The 23,129-nt window shown below is 36.8% G+C and overlaps 1 protein-coding gene across 3 annotated transcripts in view; it reads left to right on the forward strand.

The window, feature by feature from the left end:
• PCGF5 (polycomb group ring finger 5) overlaps window positions 1-23,129 on the forward strand; it is a 67,626-nt gene that overhangs the window by 31,668 nt on the left and 12,829 nt on the right. For 2 of the 3 annotated variants that reach the window (XM_039708740.1, XM_039708739.1), the window contains exons 2-9: window positions 200-509; window positions 10,297-10,393; window positions 14,808-14,863; window positions 14,983-15,042; window positions 18,191-18,339; window positions 19,450-19,548; window positions 20,958-21,047; window positions 22,914-22,973. In XM_039708740.1, coding sequence (XP_039564674.1) covers window positions 398-509; window positions 10,297-10,393; window positions 14,808-14,863; window positions 14,983-15,042; window positions 18,191-18,339; window positions 19,450-19,548; window positions 20,958-21,047; window positions 22,914-22,973 — 723 coding nt within the window. In that variant the 5' untranslated portion in view covers window positions 200-397. The remainder of the gene's footprint in view (window positions 1-199; window positions 510-10,296; window positions 10,394-14,807; window positions 14,864-14,982; window positions 15,043-18,190; window positions 18,340-19,449; window positions 19,549-20,957; window positions 21,048-22,913; window positions 22,974-23,129) is intronic. The other variant, XM_039708741.1, reaches the window with a different exon arrangement.

Here is a 23,129-nt window from a genome sequence, read left to right on the forward strand (position 1 = left end):
CCCGAGCCCGTCCCGCCGGCGGCCGGAGCGCGGCGGGGCGGGGGGCGCGGCCTCGGAGCTCGGCTGCCGCGCACGGCGGCTGCTGTTATGTAAATGACAGCCCCGTGCCGCTGCCAAGTTCATGGCGACATTGGTCCTCCGGGGCATCGCCGCTGTCCGGCCAGGTTCACGTAGCTCTCTTTTTCCACGTGTGTTACAGGTAGGAAAATGACTCGCCCGGCACAGGAGCAGGAGTTATGAGCCATGTCTCAGTGAGACCTGCGGAATTAAGATCAAATGCCTGGAGAAGTCCAGTTGCACAGAGCAGCGCCACAGCTCTTGTGAACTGTGGACATCGACGCCTCTCAGACCTGCTTCTCTGGCCCTAAGCACTCTGCCAGCGCTTCCTGCTCCACGAATGGCTACTCAGAGGAAGCACTTGGTGAAAGATTTCAATCCTCATATCACCTGCTATATCTGTAAAGGCTATCTCATCAAGCCAACTACAGTAACGGAGTGCCTCCATACCTGTAAGTAATACTTTGCAAAATAGTCCCTCCTTCATAAGTATTTTTTTTGTTGTTGTTTTTTTTTTTTTTTGTTTTAAAGTGTTAATGTGTTTAATATGACCACTGTGCTTGTTTTTGTTTACTGAATTTTTACATTTAATATTTTGAATTAATCCAGTCTCTTCTGAAGTTTCCTAAACACTGGTCTGTAGTTTGGATTATCTTGAACTGTGTGCAGTTCTGTGCTCCACAGTGCAAGAGAGATATGGAGCTCCTGGAGCAGGTGCAGCAGAGAGTACTAAAAGGTGATCAAGGATCTGGAGTGCCTCTCTTACAAGGAAGGGCTGAGGGAGCTGGGCCTGTTCAGATTCAGGAAAGGTGGCTGAGAGGGGGCCTCACTAAGGTGTGTAAATATCTAGGGTGGATGTCAAGAAGATGGAGCCAGGCTCTGCTTGGTAGTGCCAACAACAGAACAAGAGGCAGTGGGCAGAAAGTGATGCACAGGAAGTTCCACCTGAACATGAGGAAGAACTTCTTTACTGTGTGGGTGGCCAAGCACTGGAACAGATTGCCCAGCGAGGGTGTGGAGGTGCCCTCATTGGAGATACCCAAGAGCAGTCTGGATGCCATTCTGTGCTGTGTGCTCTGGGATGACCCTGCTTGAGCAGAGAGGTTGGACCAGATGACCCACTAGGCTCCCTTCCAACCTAACTGTGAGGGTATGTCAGCTCTGCTGGACCTGGCAGAGTACAGAGACCCTTTTGTTTGCCCTAGGCTAGTGGAGATTGTGCTGGCTCTAGCACCTAACTTTTATCACTGCAGCCTGTCTGATCACAGGTGAGATCATTAGGTCAGATCTGCTCTCTTGATGATATAACCATGCTTGAAACTTAAACTAATGTATCTGTTGGCAGTATGTGTGTGGATACACTAGTTTGGTCAGTAATGGCCCACATCTCTCTAATGTGTTCCATGGCGCAATGCAGAGAAATATTTGAAGGTGGCAAAATATTTACTTAGGGAATAGATCTCTTTCAATGAAGCTGTCTCAGGAAAAGTTGTTTAGGTTGTCTTCTGCTCCTACTACATCATCATAGATTGTCATGTATGAATTATATTAAATGTATGAATGGTCCTGTCAAACTCTCTCATCTTCCTTTCACAAGCTTATTTACATTCTTGCTTTTTTTACATTTATTTCTGAATGGTCAGTAGTTTCACTGGACCTCCTTTAGAATTTTACTTCTTTCCAAATAACATTTGAAGTCTTCTAAAAGAAGAGTAAGGGGAATTGTATGTCTTTTGGTAGATTTCCCATTTTTGAACCTATAATGAATATTGGTTAAAAGTCTTGTCTTGGCATTTCCTGAAGTTGTTGTGCAGTGTTGTTCTTGCAGTTGCTAATGCCTTCTCTGTTAATTTTTACAGTTTGGTGTTACATCCCTACTATATGAAGCACACAGAGAATTAAAACAATGGAAGCCACTGTGCAGCAGGAAAATTACAGCACAGTGGCCATCCCACAAACATGGCAGGATAACTCACACAAGTGGAGGGATGCAGTGGATGGCTGTAAAACTCTCCAGAAGGGATAGGCAAGAAAGGAGACCTGGTGGGGTAGCACCATGTGTTAGGGAGTGTTGTGTCTAGAATTCAGTGATGGTGATGACAGAGTTGAGTGTTCATGGGTAAGAATTGGGGGAATGGCCAACAAGGCAGGTACCATGGTGGGAGTCTGTTATGCATCACCTAAGCACAAGGAAGGGGTAGATGAAACATTCGAGAAGCAGCTGAGGGAAGTCTCACAGTCACTAGCACTTTTTCTAGAGGAATATTTCAACTTACCAGATGCCTACTGGAAATAGCAGAGAGAAGACAGTCTAGGAGGTTCCTGGAGTGGGTGGAGGGTAACTTCTTGACATTGTTGGTAAGTGAGGCCCTGCTGGACCTGGTGTTTGTGAACAGAGAGGGACTGGTAGGTGGTGTGAATGTTGGAGGATGTCTTTGGGCACAGCCATCACAAAGAGATAGTTTTCAATTCTTGGAAAAGTAAGGAGAGCATTTAGCAGAAACACTTCCCTGAACTTCTGGAGGGCAGATTTTGTAGCCTGGTTGATGGAGTCCCTTGGGAGGCAGTCCTGAAGGGCAGAAGAGCCCAGGGAGGCTGTAGTGCTTTAAGAAGGAAATCCTAAAGGCACAGGAGCAGGTTGTCCCCATGTGCAGAAAGATGAGCTAGCAGGGAAAGTGACCAGCCTGGCTGTATAGAAAGCCTTCTCTGGACCTTAGTAAGAAAAGCAGAGTTTCTGAGTTTGAAAGAAGGAGGAGTCAACCCAGAAGGACTGCAGGGACATCATGAAGTCATGAAAAGAGAAAATTAGAAGGGCCAAAGCCCAACCAGAACTTAATCTGGCTACTGCCATAATAGACAACTTAAAATGTTTCTATAAATACATTATCAAGAAAAGGAGTGCTAAGGAAGATCTTCATCCTTTATTGGATACAGGGGGAAAATAGGGACAAGGAATCAGGAAAAGACTGAGGTACTTAATAGAGGTAAATTTATTAGCGAGAGGTAAATATATTGTTAAATTCTCTTTCCCTTTAAAGAAACTGGAAAAAGTCCAGTTTCTTTAGTATTAGCTAATTTTTTTTATGGTTGAAGTTTAATGACCATTAACAACTTTTAAAAGGTTGGGGTTAGGGGAAAATAGTTACATCAGAAATCAGATTTAAGAAAAAAATGTTTTTATTGTGGTATCTTTTTGTTTACACAATCTATTTTTTATTTACTTTTGGTTCTATTACAAAACAATAATGGCAGAAGGAGCATTCTCTTCTCAGCAGCATCTGCTTCTTTTGTCCTTTTGTAGTTTGTGAGCTCTCCACTGAGCCAGCTCTGTCACTGCCTAGTTCCCAGGTCAGAGCACGTGTATTTTACTGAGCTGCCATATAGTTACACAGGTCTTCTCACCAAAAAACTGCCCCACATTTGGGTCCTTAAGTAGAAATGCAGGAAAGAAGGTGGTGTTTCTTTAAAGTAAAGTCCAGTTTCAGTTGCCAAAACACAAAGATTACAGTGATGGAAAGGAAAATTTAAAACTTGAAAACAGTGGTGATATGCAAATCTTATGTCTGCAAAGGAAAAGGTGATGGAAGAATTGAGGAAGGTATTCTACTAAGTTATCTTGTAGAAAATTTTTTTTTTCAAATACAGATATGATAGCATGCAGATATGATTCTTCAGTATTGTCCAAATAGATACCACAGTATACTATGATTTTAACTGTCCTTTGGTATTTGTCTTGTACTTACTAATTGCCATAATTGAAAAAAGTGTTGTACAAATGATCAAAATCTGCAGGTATTTATGGTTGAAGAAGCAGTGTAAATTCATTAGATACTGGGAGTACGGTTTATTACTTTGGACAAGATGAAAAGCATGTATTGACATAGATATTCTCCAGTGATCATAGAGGAACTAATGTGATCAGTAGTAACCAAAGCAGGGAATTAGCAGTTGATTTGCATATTCTGTATTTCTGGAAAGTATTAAGTCCTGCTCTGAGAAATGAGTGCCTTTTAAATAAGAGATGTTTCTGCTGAGGCTTTTGAAAATGTTGGACAGAAAACTCCACTATTCACTGGGAAACCTAAGGTCAACTTGGGTACCAGAAGTGCAAACTTTCCTATTTCTGTTGGAAAGGGAACTGTTACATTAGTGCAAAATTACTTATTCTGCAAATTCAATACTTCATTTCTTTTTTGCTACTTTCAACAGAATGGCTTTGTCTTATGGACTGAAACCTTTTTTCCTAGTCTGTTACATAGTTGTCAAGGATGTTTAAGAACTACTGATGGAAGCAGGCTGGATGTGAGCGAAAGGGCATGTGCCATCATCTGTCTCCTGAGTCACTCCATTGTTTAGTACAGTGTGCACTTACAAACTTTGCAAAATAAACTTTCCTCAAGAACATTCTTTAGTATCTTAAAAAATAATGCACTGTTTACACAATCATAGAAATGTTGGTTGAAAACATCAATAAACATCTGGAGGTTGTCTAGGCTAACTACATGCAGGAGGCAGGTTAGTTGCCAGCACTCTACCAGGTCAAGCCATGTCTCTGTGTAGTTAACATTTCAATTTCTAAGCATGAAGTCTCCACAGCCTCTCTTAATAACCATTTCCAGTGCTACAGGCTTTATCTAGTTTTTTCTGAATGTCCTGCCAAATGTCAACATATGACCGTTGCTTGTGATACTATTTGCCACTCCCCAGAAGATGGGCTCCATCACTCCTGTAACTCTGTTCAAATGGTACAAGCTATTATTACATCACCTGCCAGTCTGTGGCATGATTTGCTTTAGGCAAATTGCTGTTGCCACTTCCTGATGACATTTTTGTCCCACGTATAGCTGGAAATTGACTCCAAGGGCCATGATGTAATCTGCCATCGTCCCAGTGAGCCAGTGGAGGCTGTTCAGCTGTACTTCCCTGGGCCATGCTTCCCCTCTTTATTGCAGATAGGCATAACACACCACCCTTTTCTAGTCATGGGGTACCTCTCATAATCACCTGATCAGGGTGATAAGCTTTCATCTCTGTGAATCCTATCTGGCCTGTAGATTTGAATACATCCAGTCTTTCTCAGTAAGTTTTAACCTGTTGCTCCTTGGCTGTTGATTATCCCTCTCCTTCCCAAATCAAGCGGGTATATGGTATACAGGGAGGATCAAGCAGTGCCTGTGAAGACCAAGGCAAAAAGATACTGAGGGCTTTATAAGCCATTCCTGAGCTGTTTCCTTCATTCATTAACAGGCATATTTTGTCTAAGTTTCCTTCAGCTACTAGCATAGTTACACAATTCCCTTGTGTCTCTCATCAGTTTTAGCTATGGCTGGGTCTTGGCTTTCCTGGTTTTGTCTCTCAGTGTCAGAGTAGTGATTTTATATCCTTTTGTTTCCCATTCTTGTTTCCATTCTTTTCTAATGCGATCTACTTTTGCATATTAATTAGGAACTAAGCAATTCTTGTGCACTAAGCAATTCTTCTGACATAATTTTCTTAGCAGTGGACTGTATAGCTCATCCAGCTCTCTTAAGTCTCTTTCCAATGATAGTCTCCTTGGGAAATCTGAGCAGTTGCTTAAATGAGCAACTGAAAATGAGCAGTTGCTTCAACAAGCTGAAGTCCCATCCTCTGAAGTTCAGAGTGCTAACTGTGCTGTTTATGTATGTATCCTTTCTCAACTCACCTCAAGGCAAGCTGCTCTCTGTGGCTGTATTCATCACCAACTTTTCCCTGTTTATGAACAGGAGATCAAAAGGTGCATTACTCCTAGTTGGTCTCTCTAATATTTGTGTTAAGAAATTGCCAACCAAGGTAGTCTATGAACTTTGAGAAATGTCCTTCCCTGGAAAATTTCCCAGGAAATTTACCAGAGATAAAATTTTCAATATCAAATAATCTTTCAACCAGAATGGTTTTCAGATTTTGCTAAAAACCTATGCTGTCAACACAGGATCCCAAAAAAACTTCACTGCAGCAAAATTTCTCACCCTAAGACAAGCAAGCTGAGCTGCCTTCAGACTCCTCCTCCAGAAGAAACTTTAGTCAATGGCATGTAGCAGGGCCTAAATGTTATTTTTAAATAGTTTTCAACACAAAAAGTCTTTATTGGTTATTGCATACTGAAATTTTCTCTCCCTTTTAACAAAAGAAAATCTAGTGTGACGATGTCTGGTAGTAGTAATTAAGAGAGGAATAGTCCCACTTGTATAGTTTCTGAAAAGGCTGTTTAAGTGGAGTTTTCTGTCCTGTTTTAAGCAAACACTTTCCTTAAAAGTAAGTGCTTTTAAAGCAGGCTTAAGGTAGATAATTAAATACTTCAGTAAACATACCGAATTACTTGTTGCACATCTGTGCCATCACTGAGATGGGTTTGATGATCCACTAGATGTGTTTGATGTTCCACTAGCTGTGCATATCCTGTGCCCTTCCTTTGCTCACTGAATCAGAGTGATTAACTTTAAGAGAGAAAATCTTTGGAAGAATTCAAAGGATGAGTTCTGACAAAGAATTTGTACCACAATTAACTAATTAAATGTTATCTTGTAGAATACTTTATTCTAAAAATGCAATATGAATTTTTATTTAGGTACCTCATTAATCAACATTTAAACAGTAACCTGGACAGATACATATGTATGTAGATATTCATAAGAGATGTACTTTTTTTGTTTGTTTATGACATACAGTACAGTCTTGGCACTTGTTTCTATGTTTTTCATCTGATTACGAAGATCTGAAAGAATGTGTGAACCAGATATCTCTGTATTGGAAAACAGCATTGTTATGCAGCCAGCCAATTAGCATATGTCACACAAGTACTTTTATCAGCCATAGAAAGTCATCTTACATGAGTTTTACTTTTATTGTGTCTCTTCTGAAGTGTCATTGTGCGTCTATGAAGTTCAAGTTCTCATTTCACTGGCATGTGTAGCATATATCTCAAAATCCTTCAAACTGTACATTTAGGTTAAGCAGTTTTCTTTTGCTTGCTTGCTGCCCAGCCATGACCTACAGTAAAGCAAATGAACCCATGTTATTTTGTTAATCTGTACTGGAAGCATTAAAGGGTTTTGGTTTGGAGTTTGGTTTTTTCCGTAAGTTGGTGAATTAATGATATTTGTCATTTAATTGTGTTTCAGGATTCTTTTTTTGCCTACCTTTTTCACCCAATATTTAGATTTCATCCCATTTTCTGAAACTGCAAAGAGATAGGCTTTGAAAAATGTTCATTGTTTTACACTGAGAACAACAGAGGACAATTATACCTATCATATAGGAAAGTGTTTGGTTGATGATCCCACTAGGAGTATCATGTATCAGTTCATTATTCTTGCATGCTAGAATTTATATATATTTTTACCCTTATATTCCTGTTGGTAAATCACATTTAGTTTTGGTCAGCAAATCCTCATAGCACATTAGCTCTACATGAGAAAAAGCAAAAGTTGGTTAGATTACTTCAGTATTGATTTACAGTTTCAAGGGGGTTTTTATGGTATTGAGCTGGCTATACAAACACATGATCCAGAGCTGTGTGTTTATTGGCATAGAGAAACATCCATAGTGTTTCTCCAGTCCTTATTCCAGGACTGAAATAAGGTTCTTGGATCCTTATGATGTCTTCTCTGTATATGTTCTACTCAAAGACCTTTTCTACACTGAAATTAAGCTCTTCATCAATCATTAGGTCCTTTCTTGGACCATGCATATCTTCCAAGGGTGTCATCTCCTCTGAAAAACAGAAGGTATAAAGAGAGCAAAAAAATATATTCAGACTGAAGAATTCAGTTCCTTTCCATAGATTCATTTATATTATAAATATTTCTTCCAATTACATTATTGTGGATATTAGCATGCTTTATGTTTAGCAGTAGTGTTTGGGAGATTTTTATGGAGTCAATTTTCTGACTTATTTAAGTGTATTAGTTATTGACCCCATGGCATGGAGTTCTTCTGAATAGTAATTTCAGATTTATTCTAGATTTAAGTGAAAGCTGTAGCTCAGATAGGCCCTATTTCTCTTTGGTTTGGAAAACAAACCAAAAAACTAGGAAGCACAAATGTAAAATATCTTTTCATGACAATGCAATAAGAACAGTGTTATCTCATCACAGACTTCAGTAACTTCTCTGACATGAGTGGAACTGAAATCCTGAAAGCAAGTGAAGGGAATTAAATTCTCTTAAGAATTTCAGAAAGTTTTTCTAAAATGCAAGGAATTTTTTTCAGAAGGAGGCTAATTCTATTGTTTACAGAAAATAAACCAAATCACTCTGGTATTAATGCAAAGCCCCTTCTCCTTTTGAAGAATTTTTGCTAATTCTCTGAGTCTCTTGCAAAAAAATTCATAGAATGGGTTGGGCTGGAACAAACTCTTAGTGAGTTCTGACCCTCCTCCCATGGGCAGGGACACCCTCCACTGGTTCAAGTTGCTGAGAGCCTCACCCAGCCTGGACATTTTCCAAACAAGAGAAGGTTAGGGGTTGAGCTTATAAATTCTGAAATTAATATTGAACAACTGTAATTACATGTTTACAAATTTTTCCACTTTGTTTATTCTTTATCGTTTTTACTTGGTGTCAGGCTAGAAGGACTCCATAGAGATGCTGCTGTTTATACCAGACAGAAGGCTTACCAAAAACATGAAGACTCTTTCCTTTATTATAGGAGTTAGCAGATGAAACTTCATTGAAAAACAGTTATCTTTAAGCTCAGTTTCTATGAAGTCAAGTTAGAAGAGGTCTAGAGTAAGCCAAATTCTTCTGTTACTTACCTCAGTGACTTTTAGCTGAATTTCCAGATGACTGTAATTTACATGTGTTAGACTTCACTATTTCATCATCATACTTGATCCTCAGCCCTTTCCCCCACCCCCACTCTTTAAACTGAGGTTTCCAACTAATGGCATTTCTGAGACAGCTGGTGACTGGTGACTTGGTGGTTCATCAGTATTGTCCCCACCCACCACTAACCCATACACCTTCTCCTGACACAAGCAGTGAATTCAGCACAATATAGGTACCAGGATTAGGAGCTAGCAGGTGCTGCAGCTGAAAAGCTTAACTGGCAGAAGAGTTATTTTACAATTCCTTGACAATCTTGGGAAAAAAGTTATATGTCTTTAAGTTAGTGATTCAAAGCAGCTGGAAAAAACACCTACTTGGAGGTTTAATGTGTCTGCATTATCAGCATCAGCTGATTTCATATAACCCTTCTGAGCATTCTAAGGCAAAGACAAATACAGGCTTTGCTTGTTAAAGGAAGCTCAAGTTTCCTAGAGTTGTCTTATAATTAGGATTTACCAACTTGTTTAGAGATGTTCATACTTGTTTAAGTAATTGATGAAAAAAATTACAGTGTTTCAGCAGAAAGCATATTGCAGTCACAGCAGTCCATTTATTTTCTCAGTCCATTTACTGATGAATTTGCAGTTATTTCAGTGTAGGTGAATTAATAATAGGAACAGGGTAGAGTTTATCTCCATCCAGAACATTGTTTCCAGCAGTAATAGCAGGCATATTTGTTCTCATCAGCTTGGTTCCATAATTAATGACATTAAAATCTACAGTCTGTAATTGATCATTTGGAAGCAACAGTAGTGTAGCACCTTGTTTAGCTTACTTTCAGTTAATTGGTGTTTAAATTCACATTGTTGTTGGTTTGGGTTTATTGATACTTGCCATGGTCCTGATGCTAATTTTTTCATTATAAGGCTCAAATATTAAATGTTGAGTGTACGTTCTCTCATTGCTTTGGAAAGCACTGTGTCAAAAAGGAAACACTTGGAATCTGTGTACAATTTCTCTTACAATAAGTATTTAAACCAGTATTTTCAGCTGCAAGCAGCACCATTGAACTGAAGGGATGTGTGTAAGTTATTTCAGATCAGCTGAGGTGATGGTGGGCTCTGCTGGCTGAACTTCCCCAGCACACACCTGAGAACCTGTTCTTTAAGGTGGTACAGGCTATGGGCTTCATGTGTTATGATGCTGGGAGAATTCTGAGTAGCAAAAATACCTCATAAAGTGCTTGTCCAGCCTGTGCTGCTGACCTTTTTGTCCCAGTGGAGCAGAACTATGGTTTTGAGGAACAAGAGGATAAGACATTGTAATTATTAACTTTAAGACAATGCTCTTATGATGTATGAGTAGCTACCAGGTATCATTAGGTCATACTTGAGCAATATTATTTAGATTTTGTCTAAGTGGGTTTTTTATTTATTTTTTTTCTTTCTCTTAGTTTGTAAGACTTGTATTGTTCAACACTTTGAAGACAGCAATGACTGTCCCAGGTGTGGCAACCAAGTGCATGAGACCAATCCACTAGAAATGTTAAGGTAAGAATCTATTTCACAGCATTCGCTGGAATGGACAACAAAAAAATCTTAACTTCTTTATCCTAAAAGGGCAATAATTGTTTTTCTTATCTGTATAATGCATATATTAACTGTTCTAAGCAATATAGGTTGTCATTTTCTCGGCTCCCACTGCATTCTAAATTGATTTTTTCAGATATAGTAAAAGGAGGAAACATAAGGGAAAGACACAGAAATAGTGCTTCTACTGTACAATTAAAAAAAAAATAGTATCTCTATTAAACAAATAAATGAACCAGATACCTTTTATTCTTTACATGAAATCAAATTCTAGAGGGTTGTTTTTTGACATTATTTAGGGCATTCCAAACCTCATGGCAGCTTTTTATTTTTAGAGCAACATATAGAAAATGAATAATTTTAAAAGCAATGTCTTTCAAGGCATAAGTCCACCAATCTGAATTGAAATCTGCTGTAAGATTAATGAAAATACACTCATGAAAAGATGTTTTTTACATTAAAATACCCTTTTTTGAGATTTTTATATATTGTATTAACAAACCATTTTAGAAACAATTATTTTTCATAAAATTTTGGATTTCACTTTTAATGATTTTATGTTGAAACAAAGATGATAAATATCCCATAAGATGGAAAAATCTGGAAATGTCATCATAAGTGGGAGAACTTCATGTTTTCCTGGAGTGATGAAGGCTCTCCGTGCCCTCACTCCCAATACCTCCACCCCATCCCCCAGTATTATTGTCTTGTAAAACTGCTGTGAACTTAGAAGGACTTATTCTTACATTAATGTGAAAATATAAATTTACATCTGGAATTTACTAGGCTTGGTATCATTTTCTGATGTCCTTGCTTTTGTTACAATTTGTCATACATTGCTTTGATTTTTGACTGATCCATGTGTGCACAACCATTCCCAGTTTTGTACCAAGAGCGTAACTGAGAGAGATTGAATTCAGCAGCTGTAAAGGGTGTTTTTGACCTAAGTCTTTGTCATCTGAATATTTTTGGAAGGGTGGGGCTGAGCAGGTTCATGTACATTATTTTTCTGATTTCCTGTCAGTTTCTGAGGTTCTGTGTGAGTCATAACAGAATATGCTATAGGCTACTAATAAACTGAAAACAAAAGCATTTAGAAATATTTCTTTTATTCTGATAGGACCACTTCATATGAGACAAAAAATGCATTTTCTGAAACATATAGTAGATGTTTAGTAAACAAATATTATCCTTTGAGCAGGAGATTGTAGATGGGTGAGGAAAGTTGAGAGCACAAGCCAGAAATGTGGGAAGAGCTATTTTCTCTGCAATTATTTCCTGAAATTCCTTTTAGAGTCATTTGGTCTCTTTGCCAAGAAACTGCATATAGTTAGTAGTTTCCTGGTTGTATTTTATGAACCAGCTTTAAACATTTGCTAAACTAATAATCAGAAGGGCACGTGAGCTGTGCAGTGGAATTATCTTTCCTGGATGTTGCCTGCATAACTTAATAGAAGAGTTAAACTCTGACCATGGAGAGCAGCCCCATCATTGCTAAAGAATGCAGTCATTTTCTGAGAAGTTGTGTTGAACACCACTTAGGAGTTTTAACTAAGATCTCTCAGATAAGCTTTATAAACTCCTTCTAAACTCAGTTCTGAGTAACTTCATAGCTATGTGAGCTTTTTGCATGTATCTCTTAGTTGGCAGCACTTAGGGTCTCTTGTAACTACAAGACTAAGTCTGAAATTCAACATTGAGCTCTAAAAGGAAAATGTAGGAAGAGTGTTAAATTTAAGAATTCCCTTTACTGATTTAGCAAAATTCTGCATCATCAGTACTCAATAGGGTCTGTGTTGATAATGCCATGAGGGCAGACTTCTTTTTCTCTTACTAGCATACTCCTGTGCATGCAAGTTTTCCTGAGCAATAGTCCTAGTTTGGTTCACTTTTGCTGATAATTATCAGAGTGTTGACCTTGTAACTCATTCAGTATTACAGAAGAGGTGAAAAAAGGAGCTATACTAAGCTAACAGAAATGCTTGATTATTCTTTCTGTATGTTCTGGTTTGGAGATTTGGAAGATGGTTAGAAGATGTGGAAATGGAAGTAGGTGTCTGTAAAATATCAATGTTCTTTTTGCAGCATTAATAGGAACTATCACAGTAAATGACTAAGACCACCTTTTTCAAGTAGTTTCATTTTGGGTTTGATATGAGACACAAAAATACAAATCTTTGTGTCAGAGTGCTTGCATGTGTGGGTTATGGGAACACTGAAAGATGCATCTGAAATTGAGAATCTCGTGATAATTTCATTTTTCCCTAAAGTTTTAGTTTCTCTGCATTTAAAGATCAGATTGGACTTTTTTTTTTCCTGCTCCATGTCAGAGTATTGATAACTATTTATCCTCTGTAAAGAAAGGGTTTTTTGTTTAGTTTTTGGGAAAAAAATAATTAAGTCATTGACTAGAGTGGGAAGCCACTTCTTGCTTCTAGCATTGTAAATTTGCAAAGTATACTGGATTTTTTTGCTATTTTAGCATTACCAGTGACTTTTGGTTTGGGCCACTGAAAGTAAATTAGAAAGTGCTAAATGGGAATTTTCAAAAATAAATGAAAGAAAACCAGCATGTATTATACCATCCTCAAGAAGAGAGGGGTTTTTAATTAAGGTAGTGGCATTCTCTTTTGAAAAGTCCTTATTTCATTTCTTTTAATGAGTAAATTTTGAAGGTTGGAGCTTTCTTACAGTGTGAAATGAATTCCATTTCTAAGGCATGTTCCCAGGTTCCCAGTGCTCTGCTGTGGGTACCTCACAGAAAGCAGCACCATGTAGTTCCCTCAAATACTGACAGAGGAGGCTGCAAGGTCTGGGATCTACCATCTGGGAAGGTAGACCTACATTGTCATCTGTCAGAAATCAAGCACTCAGACGTCCTACAATTTTAATTTCTTTCTTATCTGTGAGAAAATGCTCTCTCTGTGCTGCTTTATTTTATGGGAGGTATTGAATGTTTGTTGTTGTTGTCCCCTTAAGAAGACGAAATTAAAAATGGATTGTGGTTGTAGCTGAAACATGAATATTTCTATGGTATGACTGAATCTGCTGATGGATGCCACAGGGATCTAGTCTCAGAACTTGATGGTTGGGTAATGGGTCTAATTGTAGAGTACAAGTACAAATACTGTAAGGAGAAACTTGAATACTCATGTATTTATTTTAATTGTTATCAATTTATATGGATTGTAGGCTTTCCTCAACAATAAAAGCATTCATTCTTACTCCTACTTTGCAACAGTTGGTGAACAAATGACAGAACAGCTATGTTTTTTTAATAGGCCTATAGTGTATCATTAATACCATGTACACATGAGTATTTGCAAATATATATATATATATATAAAGAAATATATTGTTATTGAGATGAAAAAATGAGGCAATTTAAAATATGCCAGATTCTGACTGAATGTCACGATACTTTCTCTGCATCATTTAGTGGTTTATTTTGTCATGAGTTTTTGTTTAGGCTGTGGGCAATGGGAGTTTCTGTTGACAAGAGAGAACATAAAGGACAAAGGAGAGGGAAGGGAAGGGAAACGGAATGAAAGCCAGAGGAAACTGAAGGATAAGAGACCAGGAGAGGAACTAGAAAACTAGAACTAGATACACTAAATGGATAGAAGAGTTGGTTAAATTCAGAGAAAAGGAAAGAAAAGTATTTTAGCTTCAGCAACAAGGGTAACTGCAGTGTGTACACTGGAAGGAACTGTGATAACTAGTTTTGGCACTAATATCAGGGATCAGAGGACATGCCTGTGCTGTGTACTCTCTTCTGGTGTACAACACATGGCAGATTTAAATAGTTCAAATGAACTGTGCTGGGTACTGAGAACTGTCAAGTCAGAGCAGCATGGATGCACTGTGGTCTTTATCCTGCCAAGACTGCTTTGTGGTGTGGTAAGTAGGGAATAGTCTGTTCAGTTTCTTGTAACAGGCTTATTACCAAAGCACTTCAACACTCAGTATGCTAATGGAGTTTATAATTTCCATGCTTACTACTCATGAGCTGGACCTTAAAATTGGATACAACTTTTCCAGTCTGTTCCTTCTAGTGATACTGCTGTTTGTGTGTAATACAAATTCAGAAATAAAAATTTTAGAATATAATGCTTTTATCTTTTGCTTCATTCTTATATTTTTACGTTAAAAAAGTAATTCCTTAGTTATTTCTATGATAAATCCATTTAGGAGATGGTTGAGATAAGCTTTAATGCATGTTGTCTCGCAAACTAAAATCAGTTGGCTTTGACAGGACTCATTATTTACCAGAAAAATGCAACTCATTATTCAAAAGCTTTTGTTATTTAAACACTAAAAGTACTTAAAATGCTAGTATCCATTTAATGTGAAATGTATTTTTTTCCTCTGAAAGGCTGGATAACACCTTAGAGGAAATTATATTTAAGTTGGTGCCTGGACTTCGAGAACGTAAGTTCCTCATTTGGCTTTGGGATCTGTTTGGATTGGTGGGGGGAGCATGGCTCTTTCTAATTATATACCTGGTATTGATTTAAAAATTCACAATACTCTTCTTTGATGTTAACTAGAGGAACTGCAGCGAGAGATCGAATTTTGGAAGAAAAACAAACCTCAAGAAAATGGACAAGGTGATGATTTTTTCCCTCTCTCATCCGTGTGTTAAGTAACACTGCTTATTGAGACCAGTTTCTTCACTGACACAAGTACATTTTGTTTTTGCTGAATTCAAAGCTACTACAGAAACTTGTAGTGAATCTGCAGATGTGTGGGCCTCCACATACTGCTGCTTATCTATCAGCCAGTTGGTTAACAAACTCTAGCTGTTCTACCATTATTTTTATTTGCATTACCCTAGGTTCTCACTTGCAACACTCTCACAATTGTCCAGCTGAATTCCTAATTTTCTTAGTAGAGCAGGACAGAATTTTTTACAGTTTTTACAAATTACTTTCTGTTACCAAATTTGACCATCTGTTAAGTAGGAGGTTGTCAAGAATTAGTTATGACAAGCAGTAAAACAGTTTTCCACACATGCTAAATAATTGTTTTCTATAGATCCCACAATGCTTTCTTGTTTCTTTCTTTCTTTTTGGTTGGGTTTTTTGGTTTGGTTTTTTTTTTTGCTTTTTTTTGTTTCGTTTTTTGTAGTTGACCCATGAAGTTTGAAACTCAGTACTGAGATTCTAAGCGAGGACTAGATCTAGCTGGTTTTATGCCTCTTTAATTTGACATCAAGTTTTTAATACCATAGCCTATTTGATTTGATTTTAAAGAACTTTTGAAATTCTGCTAAGTTAAAAAATAGCTATTTTCAGTAAAGGGTAACTGTCAAGTAAACATCCTATAATATTCTTCTGCATTCATTTCTTTATAATGTCTTCTTTTCAACTTCATAACATTTAATTTTCTTTCTCACAAGTTTTGTTGACTTGCATTTGGTATCCATTGTGAGGGACAATGTTACTTTCTCTATTATATAAATAAGTTATGAACTGCAGAACAGTTTAGATGAAATTATATTAGTTTACTACAGTATACTATGTAGTGTATGCCTGTTCAGTTTTTAAAAAACTTAGAAAATATTTTTTGTGAGATAGAGACATTTCTTGACTGTTTAGAAAATGGTCTTCTGCCATATACATAGAAAGAATCAACAGAATTTGCAAATTTGTAGAAAGTGACTTACTTTTGACCAACTTACACTTCTGCTTCTTACCTTCCTCTCCTAATTTAATGATAAACCCAATGGAGATGAGTTAGTAAGCGTAGTGAGAGCTTGGATTGGTTTTTTGTGAATGAGAGGAAGGCTCTAACTCCCAAATTATACTTTGGAGTAGCTACAGTTGTATCCAGCTCCATTAGAGACTGTAGCCTGGGCCTGTAGGACTTTGTCTCTGCACAGTATTTGAAAGTCATGACAACTCAGTGATACAAATTATGAGCACTTAAGCTATGTTCTGCCACACAAAAGCATTTAGAATCTTGCCTGGGAAGAAATTATTTGCTGAGGATAATTTCATTTAGCAGAGCCTGTTTCAGTTGTCAATACCGTGCCCTGCACTCAGATTGTCACCGTAATTTGAGAGTCTGTCAGTTATGTCCTGTGCCACAGGTTGCAGCACAGCTCCTAACCTAAGCATCTAAGAGCTGTAAAAAAATCCCAGGACTTAAAATTTTCTCATATCAGAAGGAAAAAACCCCAAACAATAAAACATATCTCAGGCATTGGTGACTCCTGTAGGAGCGTGGTTACCAGAAAGAATTGATGAATTATGAAATACTATGGTACAGAGAAAAAATATTCATTGGTACTCTCATGTCTGAAGTGAACAAATGCTTGTGACAGGTGGACTGCACCGGCTGGATTGGTAGAGTTTACTTCCTAGACTTTCAGAGAAAAAAAAAATCTTCCCATAGGAAGATGATAGGAACAAAATGTATGTATGATAGACATTCAACTAAATGTGTCAATAGTTAATAGGGACTTGGGGATAAATCTTTCATAATTAGTCAAAACTTAAAAATTCTAAGAGAGAAAAGTAATGAATATAGCTTAAAACTCATCTTGAATATGTAAACTGAACAAAGGCAACTAATTACTGTGTCAAAAAACTCGGTCATGGCTTGGTGTTTATTAATGTTTACATTCCATTTTCTCATCTGAACTCTTCTAAAATCCTTTGTAATCTGATAAGTGTAAGAAGGCAGCAGAACTTGATCTGAAAGTGTTTTAAAAAACGTGAAAGCAGCTTATTCAAGTTAATTGTGGTAATGTTTTATTCCAATAGAGAGAAAATCTTGTTTTAAATCAAAATAAGTAAGTTGGGGATGCAGAAAAAACCCAAATGTATACAATAAGATATAAATAAGATTATTGTATACTGTACTCTAAATCTGTAAATCTTACTCCATTTTATGGTTATTATTTACATACATTGCAGCCTTATCTAGATGTACTTGCTAGTCTTAGCATTTGAGTGCTCAACTTTGGTGAACCTTTCTAAATATACAAGGTGGTACTTTTCCAAAGAGTTAGAATTTTAAACCAGGAGCCAGTAGAAGATGTTAACAGCAGAGTGAAAGGGGATAACATTTTCTATGTGATTATGTAGTTTGTATAAGCTTTGCTAAAAAATACACAGACCTTTCATATTTTCTTATATTTTTTCTTTGTAAAAGGGAGTAAGTAAATATATGGCTATTTACTTGTAAAATCCTTCTGGAGAGAAACACCTGAAGTTCTTACAGTGACCTGTTTAGATCTGGTCAGAAGTGGATGAAATCTAAGGTTTAGTTTACCTCGTGATTGCATTACAGGGACTTGTCTTCACTGGATTATTGTGACAGTTAATATGAACTGATTAGCCATGTTACTTTGATATATAAGTGTTGGGATTCGTCATTCTATTGTTAATTTTTTGTCACTGAACTGCCACACTATACAGTAGGTTTACATGATTGAGTGATTGTGATGCATGCAGAGTTGCAGGGTTTTAATTACTGAACATATCAGAAGTACACAGCCATACCCAATATAGTCTCTCATCTAATTATTTTCTCTTCCATAGAAGTCTGTTGTTTGCATATTGCATTGAAATTTCAACAACAAAAATTTGTTTCCAGAGGTCTTTAGGTTGGTCAGTTTAAGAATTCACTGAATTAAAACTGTGAAGTTAATGTGAAGAAAAATTATGGCTCATAAAAATGCCTTATTTTCTTAAATATATGATTTTTTATTACTTTATACTTAAATAATATGATCTTCATATTTTACAGATGAAAGTCCAAAAGCTGATAAACCCAAAGTAGATGAGGAGTGTGATGAAAATGAAGAAGATAAAGACTATCACAGGAGTGACCCACAGATTGCAATCTGCCTCGACTGTTTACGCAACAATGGGCAGTCAGGAGATAATGTTGTCAAAGTGAGTAGCAAACGAGCTGTGCTGTACTTATTGATGACAGAACAGCATCTTACAGGAACCAAATCCTTTTATAAGCTTTAAAAGTAAACTTTAATGTAGTGACCTGTTCCCACTTCCACACTTACTTAGTCCTTCCCTTTGAGGCATTTCAGTGCATCTTTGGAATTTTGTGAAAAATACAGTTCTATACAGAAAGCCATCTGTGAGGAAGTTTTGTTTGTGTGTGGATTATAGTTTTGTAGTCTACAGCCTTTATGATATATTACTGCATTACACAACAGATTACAGCACACCACAGAGGTATTTATGAAGCTAGCTGTAGGTGAGCTGCCTCATACCTTCAGGATTACTGTCTTAACATGGCAGAATGAAACTGCTTATCAAATACATGGTGCCCTGAATGACTGGGATCCAGATCTTCCGACCTGTAAACCTGATTCTGACCCTGATGTGTTGTCTGTGGCCTTGGGGAGATCACTTTAGTCTGCAAAATGTGTGGAGTAATACGTGCCCATTGCTGTTTGAGGAATTAGGGATATTTGGTTTCTATTCCTGAAGGGGATTACCAAACATACTGAGTCTGGAAGATAGTCTTTAGAAATCACCTTAGATTTTAACAATGTTTTATTAAATTACAAATAGAAGAATAAAAGGAACAATATATTTAATAACTTTTCTAATAAAGCTACTTGTATTTTCTGAGTGTTATGTTACATGTATGACTTTGGAGGTTCTTAGCATTTCTAAGAAATGCAACATTTGTTTGACCTGCAGCATTACTGACACAAGCACACTGATTATTTAAATTCTTCTGGGGGTTTTGATGGGTTTGGTGTTAGCTGGGTTTTGTTTTTTTCCTTTCTTCCCTTCTGTATCTTTTAGAAATATTTTTAGAACCAGAGATGGGTCAAATGAACTTGTCATCTTTTGAATTTTGAAAACAAGTGAACAAAAATGAACCTATGGTGTCATTATGAATTAGAAGAGAATGCAGTAAAATTGGTTACTGGTGGAAAAAATTATCAGTTACAGGTGTTCTTGCCCTAAAGATTGCTCACATTTTCCAGAAATTCTAACATGTTTTTTTCTGATTTGTTGCTGTTGCTTTAGGGCTTAATGAAGAAATTTATCCGCTGTTCTACTCGAGTGACCGTGGGAACTATCAAAAAGTTTCTCAGCTTAAAATTAAAACTTCCAAGTTCCTATGAGGTACATTTGTAAGAAGATGTTTGTACTTTTATTTCCATGCAACATAATATATTTCTATGAAATTTAATCATGTTTGAACCTGCTTTCCCTCTTTCCAGGGATACAGGAATTCAGACTGAAGCACAGACTATTTCCTCAGCCTGTTCTCGTACAGGAGCCAAAGGCTCCATGCAGGGCAGGCTGTCTTTAGCACCAGCAGCAGCCTCCCAGCTTTGGTCAGGGGTAGGGCTGACTTAGGTTTGTATTTTATTGTGTGAGGTTTTTGTTTATTTTGTTAGGTTTGGTGCACAGGTTAGAACTATGCACAGGAGTTTGTCATGGTGTCATGACATGCTGACCAGCCTTTTTGGTGTCATTTGGTTTTTAATCTGTCTGGTACCTTAATGGCTTGTGTTGCAAAGAATCTGCTTACTTCAAAATGTTGACCTTTTTTTATCTAAAACCCAGAAAACATTATAGCTCTAATAATGAAAATACTGTCAAACATTTGCAGTGGCAGGCAGCAATAAGATGCTCTAATATCGTTTAAAGCAGATATTTTTCACACTGAGCTCACTGTTTTTCTCTGTCTTTTGCTTTCAGTTAAGGAAGGTCTGTACACTTTGAAGTGCATTTTTCTTGTAATTTATAGTTATTTTAAACTAAGTTTTAAAAGTTTCTTTACAATCTATTTTTTAAATGAAAATTACTTCTGGTTTATATCTTTGGCTTTGAAAGAGCACTGGCATAGCAAGGTAGCCTTCAAAATACAGCACAAGGCTTTCTCTTCAAATGGGTACTGTGTAGTGTAGCTAAATATAGGGAATGTTTGTCTACTGGTGATTTCATACCTCAGTAGCAGACTTCCTTCTGTCCACACTTCAAATAAAAACACAAAAGTGAAAAAATACCAGCTGAATACCAGGGTACAAAATAACATATTGTTGCACTTTGAAGTGCATTTTTCTTGTAATTTATAGTTATTTTAAACTAATTTTTAAAAGTTTCTTTACAATCTATTTTTTAAATGAAAATTACTTCTGGTTTATATCTTTGGCTTTGAAAGAGCACTGGCATAGCAAGGTAGCCTTCAAAATACAGCACAAGGCTTTCTCTTCAAATGGGTACTGTGTAGTGTAGCTAAATATAGGGAATGTTTGTCTACTGGTGATTTCATACCTCAGTAGCAGACTTCCTTCTGTCCACACTTCAAATAAAAACACAAAAGTGAAAAAATACCAGCTGAATACCAGGGTACAAAATAACATATTGTCAGCATGCTGTATTCATCCAGGTTTGATGTATGTGTCTGATGGAATTGTATAATGATAGGAGTGGAGGTATTAACTCTGGAGATTCACTTAGCAGTTCATTTAGACATTAAAATTCTGCATCCCTTTGTCTTACTGTTTGTTCTGTTGTATTTTAAGCTGGATGTACTATGCAACGGAGAAATCATGGGGAAGGATCATACTATGGAATTCATCTATATGACAAGATGGAGACTAAGAGGCGAAAACGTAAATGCTGTTACATTATTGATAAATGATGTTTTGGTATATTTATTATAGAAACTACACATGCTTTCACATCTTAGGCCCGAATATAATCTATGAGCCTTCAAAAAACCTCTATTTAAAAATGCCTTCTGCATGTTTTCTGAATTTCTTATATAAAACACTGTGGGTGAAGCCCTTCAGCACATACATTGTGTAGATTCAGAAACTCTAAAATAGTGGGTGTTTGATGTGTACGTGCAAGTTCCACTCAGAGTTTTAAGTCAAGTAACTGAAAACCCAAGCCCTTGTTCTTTTTCAGCAAATTTGCTTTTGGTGACCTTTTGAGTTACAATAGTTGGGGAATCTACATCCGACAGTTCTTCAGTAAGAACCTGTTTTATTCAGTCAATAAACTGAAAGTGACACTGAAAAATTACCAGTGAAATTTAATTGGTTTATTACTGTTTCTGTTAATACTACATCTATTCTTTTTGGATATGCTATATAACAGTAACATTCAGAGAACAGCCAGATGGGTTTTCCTTGCTGCACGTGTGTATTTTAGAATTTCAGTATTTAACTTTTAAAAAGACTCTTTTTTCAGAAATGATATTGAGTTTGGTTTAGTATTACCTTGTATATTTTTTTTAATTAGAAGTCATATCCCCTTTTCTTCTCTTTCTTTTATGCATTTGTTTGTGTGTGCTTGTTGATTGGTCTTCACTCTTTATTGCTTTGTAGTACATGCAAGTTTGACTATGATTACTAGTGGAGGCTAAATTGGAGTGCAGCATTTGACATACCTTAATATACTGATCTGAAGAAAATTCCAAACTTCTTCTATTCTATTTTTGTTTTAAGCTTCCTAGTGCTTAGAATATTAAGTGCTGGGGCACGGACAGAGAAGACAGAGGATTAACACACTGTAGAGTTAACAATTCACAAGTTTCCTAAAATTTTACCTTAATCTGAAGCTGGAGGGGGAAGGATAGATTTTGGTGGGAATTAGGGAGGTCAATGTATATAGGCAAGTATTTGATAAATTTGAAAGTAATATTGCACTGAAATTTGGTGATTGCTGAATCCTCCAAGGGAACTTTAACTATATTTTTTGCCCAATACTGCCTTGAAACCAGTGGATGTCTCTTTGGTTTGCCATCTTGTATTTTTGTTAGCATTGGCTGTCCTATTAGGAAATGTTGAGGCAACAATTTCAGTAATAGTGGAATTTTTTCATGGCATTTCATCCTGCAGCCCTTGCCTATAAATGGACTTTTGGCAGCTGCATGAAATTGGAGGCAACAGTAACTATGATCTTGATTTTTTAAAAATTGCACTAAAAATTTTCAAAAATCTCAGAACTATATTTTTTAACATTTAGTGAATACAAGAATTCACAACTCCTGGTTAAGTTTGTAAGTGTATTTATATACATACAGCATAGCCAGGTATGTGTTCATCTTCTATTTCATGTAGTTTTAAATCACTTCCCTGATGTCAAAGATGATTAACACCTCTAAAAATTTAATTGTGCTGGTAATATATCTGGTAATATCTAGGCTTCTATGATTTTGTTTTCCTCAATGAAGTTGCAGTGGTAATTAATTAACAATCTCTTCTTCTGAATGAAGATCAAGTGAATCCATTACCTTTGTCTCTGGTACTATTGACCATGAGCTTTTACTGCATAGCTGTGGACCTTACATGAGATAGACAAGAAAAGGGAAGAATATCCATTTGTTCATTAAACAATTCTTTCCTGTTTTAAAATAAATAAATTGATTGTAACCTTTTCATTTAAATTTTTTTTAAAAATCAGTAAATGGTAAATGTGTACGTCCAGCTGTGGATGCCTCTTATCTGATCAGAAAATCATCTCCTTCGCAGTTTCGGTGTCAGAACTGCTCATCTTCGCAAGTCTGCTCACAGGATGGCACTTTCTATCAGGTAAGAGGCACTCACGACTGTGCATATTACAGTCATTAGGGTCCTGCCAGCACCTCCAGTGTAATTCAGCTTGTGGAGTTTTTATAATTCCTTACTGCAAAGTGCTAAAACTCTGTGAGCGAGGTCTGAGTATTTTCATTTTCAAGCACAAACTTT

This window comes from Passer montanus, unplaced genomic scaffold (assembly GCF_014805655.1).
Source record: "Passer montanus isolate IOZ18808 unplaced genomic scaffold, ASM1480565v1 scaffold21, whole genome shotgun sequence".
Classification (NCBI taxonomy): domain Eukaryota; kingdom Metazoa; phylum Chordata; class Aves; order Passeriformes; family Passeridae; genus Passer; species Passer montanus.